Raw genomic sequence first — 8,396 nt, 5'->3', positions numbered from 1 at the left:
CCCAAAACAAACCTTTGTTTCCATGTCATGTATTTTTAACAAAGGCAATGGAAATGAAGAACTAGTCAGGCACCAGTCTTCCCTCATTTCCAATTTTGTGAAACTCCCGTCACTCTCACAGCCCCTTGGATACATGATTTCAGTTCTGTCCTGTGTCAGGAGAATTGAATAACTCTCACAATGAAGAAGTGTTTTGGTGTCCCTGAGTGATTACTGAACAATGCAGGTTGCTCTCACTCTCTTCTATGGATACTAATCCACTCTGTAATACACAGATCAGTAATCACTGGAGCAGGAGATGCATCCCAGATATCCTACCTCCAAGTAAGGGTCTTAACTGACAAGTTACAATCATTCTTTCACTCCTCTCTGTCTCCTAATAAAATACAAAGTAAAGCAGCACCAGCACTGGGGTCAAGGGATAGCCCATTTATAACAAACTTTAGGCCACTCTCATGAGACTAACAGGTTCAAATCATTTTTAGGCAGAAGGAGGAATTGCATCTAGGTATCCCATATATCTCAGGTGTGAGACCTAATTGCTAGATTATTGGCAGGAAAAGGGAGGGCAAGGGAAGAAGCAGTTTCTTCTTCTTGCTTCTGAAAATCTAACCAACAAGAAAAAAAAGCCCAACAAAATTCAGGAAATTCAGCCCAAATCAAAGTTTCAGTATGACCAAAGTATTCACTGAACCCACCTCCTTGCCCCACCCCCACCAAAAACCTCCCAAAAAACAAAAAGCCACAAACAACCAGTCGGTTTTGTTTTTTGGGGGGGGGGTTTGAGTTTGACATCATGTCTAGCTCTGGCCTAAACTCAACATTTTGCCCTCAAGTTCCATGTTAAACTATGAAACCTGCCTAAAAGGGTCCAAAAGTTCAGCCATAGTAAAATGTGCACTTTATAGCTAATACGATCTATAAAGACAATTTAAAAGATATGTTACATACTGATACGTAAGGGAACTAGAAATGCATCATCAGATATTTTAAGCCTTCAAAAATATATCTTTCTGTATCAATGCTCCAGTTATATGCTTGCCATGTGTTTTCATAGCCTGGCAGACAGACATTTTAGCCTTGTTCATGTGAAGGGCGATGCACAAGGAGACTTTTAGGCAATATTGAGTTTTATATATAAAACCACTTGTTTGGGGGTTCTTAACCCATTACAAAATAATCCAACCCAAAACAAGTCTCAAAAAATGGTACATAATTTCCCAGAAGTTAGCAAAAATTACATAACCATAGTGTCTGAAGATATTAATCTAAGAAACCATATAAATTTATAAAAGCGTATTTCCAGATCCAGTTATTTTTTGCAGAAGCAGTCAGGCATATTAAGACAGATTTAATTAGCTCTACCAATAACAATGATTCTGCCTGGTATTTTAATGCACTCCTAAAAGAATAACCTCTTTTGTCAACAATGCTATTATATAGTGAGGCCTACCTAATTCTATACATCCACAAATGCCAACAAGAGCTGCTGAGCCATGGTAAAGAGGGAGTGTTATATAAATAATGTCATTTTTAGTAGCACCAAAAGCACACAAGCCACCAGCAGCATTTAGAACTTGCAGATTGGTGATAACTGCAGCCTTTGGTAAACCTGTAACGAAAAAAGAAAAAACATTAAAAAAAGAACCACACACAAGCCACATGTTACTGAGGCCAACAAACACTGTTGCTGTGTCTGTTCCATAATCTGTTAAGAGTAGTCATAACCATGATTTCCCATCTATATTCTGGACCCAAATTATAAGAGGGTCACTTAGGCCACATACAAGTGTTACATTTCTATTGGAAGAACTGCAGTTCTCCTAGTATAAATCTTAAGTGTATAAATGTTCAGTTTCTCAGAGACCAAAAACGGCAGCCCTAGGAGAAAAGTAACTTAACTGTAATTTGGTATAAGTGGCTTCCAGGAGAGTTTCTTATCGGAGAACAAAAACATGCATACTTACCTTTCAAAAGAAGTTATAGCACCATCCTCCTGCATCCTGGTATGCACTGCTCTGCCCCCTCTACCCAGAATTGTCAGCTAAAAAGCACAGATTATGATGAGGGCATGTCCTTTTGAAATGGTACTGTAATCCATGCGACTGACCAGTTAAAGGCAAGAGGCAATTTCAGCAGTAGGCTACTCAGAACCATTCCATTTCTGGAGAAAGCCTTGGACTGGCTCCCTGTGCAGCCCTTTACAAACAGCCTCTTATATCTATCATGCTTCTGCTCCACTTCATTTTAGTATTTGTGAGAACATGACCTCTTCCTTTAAAACTGTACTGACAAGTCTGAGAGAAAACAAGCTAGGAAGCCTTTTAGTTACAAACACAGCAGTGAAGCAGAAATAGCCTTTTAAAATAATGCATTTTTTCTAATTTCTATTAAGTTCTCTGACTGGTGTCATCACAAGAAGTCTGTTCTTCCTGTGCTTTGCCATAAATGTCATGTAATAGTGGTATTCTCTCCATTAGGACTCAGAAGTCTTCCAAGATCCTGATCCCCTTAATTTTCAGTCTCCTTATATAGGAAGACTGACAAAGGGATATAGTTTTCTTTTTACAAAAATATTGTAAAAGAGATTTTGTTTGTTGATAAATGTTAATCTCACAGCAGATAATCAGACAGTCTTAAAATGCAGAGTTAAAAACCAGTGAATAGTTTACATCATATAATTTGCATGAAAAAAATCTAAGAAAAATTTTAAAAAGCTGGTAAAACTCACATCACTCCCAGGGAGGGAAAAAAAATATAATGCATATACATTGCATACATAATATTAACAAAATAAAAAATGGATAGATATATAATTAAAAAGAAGAAAAGAGTTCCCATTCAATTATATCCACAGTCCACTGGTTGGTACCGATTTCTGGCAATGCTCTCAAGTTCCACAAGAACATAACTACCAATACCTTGTTGTGCAATACTTTATTCAAGATACATTGTTCATAGTAATCTACCACTTAACACACACACACCCTGCCCCCCAAGCCACAGTATTCGAAATTTAGTTCCCTCAACATTAAATTCCAGTGGCTGACTACAAGCTGCATAAGATATTATTTTATTTTAATCTACCAAGTATTCATTTAATCAGCAAATCCATGGTCTCATATTACTGGGAAGCATGAAGATGCATCACTTTACACTAGATATGAATCTAAATAAGCTAAGTATGCTAAGTCACCCTTCAAAACTTAAACACATACAAAACATTAATAAGTAGCACCAATTCTCTGTGGCAGCTTTTTACCTTAGCTTCACATGAAGACCTTGAATATAGTTATGAGACTACATTAATTTTACAACTGTATTCATGGTCTCCATATGAAGGTAGCTTCCATATAGGGAATCAGTATCGTTTACATGTAATATTTTCATAACCAAATATAGGTTTATCCATAGCAGCACACTCAACTGTATTTGTGCCAGTATTATTTAAGATATAGTTTATACCTAAACAGTGCCTGCAGCATTTTTAACTACTTTATTTTAAATCTACATAATATATTACTTTTTATTTAAATTAGCTAAATATATTGTTCCTGGGAGCCCAGGGAAATAAAATAAATAAATATATATATATTTTCTTGGCCAGGAGAAACAAGATGCAATTTACATTTAATATATCCTGTGGCTGAAACAACAAATTGATTTTCAAGGGAATGAAGAACATCAATCTGCTTATTCTAACAACACCATGCTGCTTTTCACATGTGACCTAATTTTTTAAAAACCTTAATTTCTTAGGAGAAATGCTACAAAATGCAACCATGTGTGTCTAAACTAAAAGGCTACTAACTTAATCCTATTTGCTGTTTTACAGTGACCTACATACAAAACAACTTAAACTTGTAAATCAGCTTTATATTAAATATATATCACCTTATTTTGTTATAAAATCTCTGCTATAAAGTTTAATCTAGCTGCTTTATTATATGAACACACAATATTAGTACTAAGTTTGTAATGCCAAAAAACCAGACAAAAAAAGTGTTTTGTAACTATTGCAATTATGTGTAGTAATTAGAAAGTATCCTGTCCTACTGCTTATACCAGAGGTCATCCAGACAAGATTCCACCCGTTTGATACAGCCCACAAGGCCATTTGATCCAGCCTGGGGACATGGGGCTTCATTAGTGGTGCTCAATGACAGTCACTCTCCCAATGTCCACCAGACAGTCTCCGACCTCAGCTAAATCATCCTGACCTGGCAACCTGAAAAGACCGCCTACTGTTGGCTTACACAATTCAATAGGGGAAGGGGAAGAAGAGGAGGAGGGGGAAAGTTCTCCCCAGTAAGGAACAGAGCCTCCCCCTGCTCTGGGGCCAGGCAGCATCGCATGAAGACTCCCCTCCCAGCCTGGACGGGTGGGGAAGGGGAGGAGGAGGAGGAAGAGTCCCCAACCAATGCTTCACAGAGTCCCCCTCCCCACCATGGGAGGAGGGGAAAGAATTCCCTCCAGCATGGAATAGAGCCCTCCTCCCCACCTGGCAGGACAACCAATCCAACATAGCCCCATTAAGGAGAAGGGGGCAGGGAGAGGGGTTAATTCCTCCCTCTTCCTTTCCCTGCAGTTGGGGTCTGACAGCTCTAGGGGCCACTGCTGCAGCTCCCTCCCCTCTGCTCTCCAGCAGAAAGGCTGACCATGACTCTGGTGGGGAAAGAGGGGAAGGAGGGAAGAATTAACCCCCTCCCTGCCCACTTTGCCTTAATGGGGCTGGTGTCTCTGCTAGGGCCAGTCCCCACTCCGGCTACAGAGCAGGGAGGAGGGGCCAGCCCTGCTGTGGAGCAGAGAGCCCTACCCAGTCCAAAGAGCATGCTGTGATGCTGGGGGTGTCTTGTTTCCCTTAAACCAGGAAGGAGTCTGGGACAGACACTGCATAAACTGGTTTGAGCCAGATCAGTTAAGTCTGATATTATATTCAACCAGGTTCATGTCAAACCAGTTTGGGCCATTTTCAAAACTGGTTTATGTGCACTGAATGTCACTTCTGTTATAGGTTTAAACCTGGTTTGTGTGCAATGTCTGTCCCTACCTAAAAAAGTGACAGATGCCTTCCTTGAACTCCTGATGGAGCACTACAGAGGAAACCAAGACTGAGAAGTCACTAGTAGAACCATCTTATATCAAATACACTAACTGACAGTTTCATAAACAATTTTAGCAACTAATGGAAATACAGTTCTCTGGAAAGAGTTTGAGGGGAAAAAAAAAATCCTTCCCTTGGGGGAAAAACAGTACCTGTTGTTCCCGAGGTAAAAATGTAGAGAACAGATGACTTGAGGTCGTTATCACAGTGGAGATGAACTGGTACAGGGTCTTCAGATGCATCTTCCAGTTTGTCTAACAGGGTATGAACACTTGGCAAAGTGGAGTCTTTTGTCACTACCCAAACATCAATATCTTTTTGGAGACTAGGAAGAATTTCTTTAAGTGTCCCAAGCATATCTTAAAAACAAGAACAACATCTCACCTGTACTGCAGCATATTTACACAATATATATATTAAAGTTTTAATTATGAATGTTGTATTAGTAAAGTATGATGAAACACATTTATTTCATTGGTAAAGGAATACAATCAGCTGCTGATAAATCTGAGGAGGAGTGACTTGACAAAGCACAAGCAATACAAGTGCAGGTTTAACTTATAGCTAGATATAAAAAAGAAAGCTATTCACAGTGATTATCTTGTCTTGACCTCATCCCACCTTGGGCATCTTTCAGTGCCTTTCCAAAGCAGAAGTGCATTACAACAAGAAATTAAGCTTCAAGCCCAATGGACTACAAAGGAAATAATTTCATGATGCACGTACTTGGGCCCTCTATGCAGAGAACAGGGAGAGTTTGGTGCCTCCAAAGAGCAAATCAAAAAGCCTTAAAGTTATTGAATCTAACCTTTCATTGATTAAAAGTGCCAAAATGTGCCACTGAAGTGTGCAATCTATACAAAAAGGTGGGCAAACTGGGTCAAAATGATACCATGCCTCTTTTGGGCATGTACTGCGCTAGGCGCATAGACACACTAAACTGGAAGTAAAGCACTGGTTTTTTTTCCCCTCACATCTGTCAGCGGCCTCATGCACAGGTGTGTCCCCCTCTGAAGCATAGGTGTCTAACTGCCTAGTAGAAAATGCAAAAATGTATGACCAGAAACAAGAATGGAGGCATCTAGGAATCTTAGAGCTGTCTGGCAACTGGAACAAGGTTAAATTGATTTATTTCTACTGACTTAGTATATAAAACTCACCTAAGGCCCATTTAAGCACTTTCCAAGACCCTAAATGCTTATCTTCATCTCTAGGAATCTAAATATCCTTGAAAAACAACAAGGCATTTTTCAATATTTTATCCATCATCATTTCATTTACTTAATATGGCACAATCATTTACTGAAGGTTTTTCCTCATACAAGCCTTTAACTTTGGCTAGAGGAAAATGAAAATAAAATATTATGAATAAAACTAAATCTAAGCACTTATAAAGGACAAACCAAACAGACAAAAAGTGCCAAAATAAAAATAAGAAGTGGCAAAATACAAGATTCTGATTCCCAAATAGTGCCTGGGCATTTATGCTTATAATGTTTAGGTTTTTTATAACCAGTTTCAAGTTCAAAGCACTATACAGAAATGAAGACATGAATCCAGCGATTTAAGGATATGTGTAGTTCTACTGTTGTCAAAAGGATTACTCACATGTTTAAAGTTATATTACTGTTGAAGTGCTTTGCTGGATAAGGGCCTTCATCATAAGTTTATACTAAGAGACAGCAGCAAGACTAAAGTTAACATCCCAATTTTTAATTGATGCATAAACAAACAAAGTTGAAATAATTTGTCCTTAGTCACAATAGGTAAATGAAAAAGCAGGATTTCCCAACCCTGTGACCATTCTTCCTTTAAAACACAGTTAAACATAAAAGCTTGTATACATTTTACTTTGTTTTGCCTTTTATAAGGAAAAAAAAAAGTTCGATCGATCTATCCATCCATCCCCCTAATGACAGACCATAGTGCATTTTGCATAAGTTCTGGACAGTCAGGTTTAATACCCAAGCAGAACTAACTTTTGCAGAAGTATCCTGTGAAAATTTAACTTATTAAATAGGCAGGGTGAAATCAAATTGCTAATTCTGCTGAATTATCATGTTATAAAATAGGCTAACTTTCTGTAGTCCTGAGCCAGAGAAAATGCCAAATACATTTTTGTACTGAAAGCAGTTATAACTAAATTCAGCGTAACACAAGCTACACGTTATCCAACAGGAATTTTGTTTCCAGAAACCTCCAGCATACAGAAACAGGGGTCAATGAATCTTTTATCCAGTATCACTGTACAGTGTCTTTGCAGATATCCCAAATGGGTGCACAGGAGTTAGGCCTTGGGTATCTTGCTAATAATTATCTATCCTCATGCACTGCAGGATAATTATGGATCCTATCAGAGTGGTGCCATAATTAGGGAAGCTATGGAATCTCTTTTCTTAGTGGTTTTCTAGAAAAGGCTTGATAGTCAGAGATTGTTTAGGCATAGCAAATCCTGCATTTGTGGACAGATGACCCTTCACCCACAATTACGCTCTTGACAGCCATGACTAACACCCCATTCTCTCCAATTTATGGAGATTTCAAATAACAGCAAAAAATACAGTTACGGAGCCATACTTCTTACAGGTCTAGTCTCTAGTCTTTCACTTCTCTTAATTTTTTTTGCAGCTTAATGCAAGTTGTATCATGAAAACATTGGCTTCTTCACACAATTTTTTTCTTGTGGTGATCACTACTAAATACAAAGAAAAATAAGGAATTTGAGACTGAATGTTGGTTATTCAGAATTTCAGGTGTATTATAAGGTTTTGTCATTTAGTACAATGGTCTTAAAATATAAATATGAATATGAAATGCATTTAAAATAGGAGTTGGCCAAGTAGGAGGGAGTCTGGAGCAATCTGACATCATATTACCTAGTAAAGTAGTCTTTCTGAAGAGAGGAAGAAATATCAGTTACTTCCTAATTTCAGGTTCTTTACACGGTCATTTAAGATTCAAATATCAAGGAGCAACTGTTCTTTCTTATTAGATCAAATCTATCTTTTATTTCAAATAATTAAAAGCATGCCTCTGATTGAAAAAAAATACATGCTTATTGATTTTCTGTTTCCATTCCTAGATCACTCAGGTAACCTAAAGGTTTCTGTTGCCATGTTTAACTGTTCTTTTTTAACATCTAATATTGAACACACTTATTATGAGCTGTTTCAGCACAAAGCCTGTACTATGGAATTAAGTACTTGAAAGAACATTTGAACTGTTTGTAATTAAATGTTATCTTGAAATAGATTTGAGGTTAGATAAGCAAAAAAAAAAAAAAAAAAAAAAA

At 37.7% G+C, this 8,396-nt stretch overlaps 1 protein-coding gene across 3 annotated transcripts in view; it reads right to left on the bottom strand.

The window, feature by feature from the left end:
- The window catches only part of SLC27A6 (solute carrier family 27 member 6), a 60,543-nt gene that overhangs the window by 47,780 nt on the left and 4,367 nt on the right, over positions 1 to 8,396 (bottom strand). For all 3 annotated transcript variants that reach the window (XM_019517285.1, XM_019517284.1, XM_019517283.1), the window contains exons 3-4: positions 5,257 to 5,463; positions 1,454 to 1,612 (exon numbers count right to left, since the gene is read on the bottom strand). In XM_019517285.1, coding sequence (XP_019372830.1) covers positions 1,454 to 1,612; positions 5,257 to 5,463 — 366 coding nt within the window. The remainder of the gene's footprint in view (positions 1 to 1,453; positions 1,613 to 5,256; positions 5,464 to 8,396) is intronic.

The sequence above is a fragment of the Gavialis gangeticus genome, unplaced genomic scaffold (assembly GCF_001723915.1).
Source record: "Gavialis gangeticus isolate Ggan-Ray unplaced genomic scaffold, GavGan_comp1, whole genome shotgun sequence".
Classification (NCBI taxonomy): Eukaryota; Metazoa; Chordata; order Crocodylia; family Gavialidae; genus Gavialis; species Gavialis gangeticus.
Note: the sequence above shows the minus strand (reverse complement) of the source record. Positions and strands in the feature narration are given on the sequence as shown.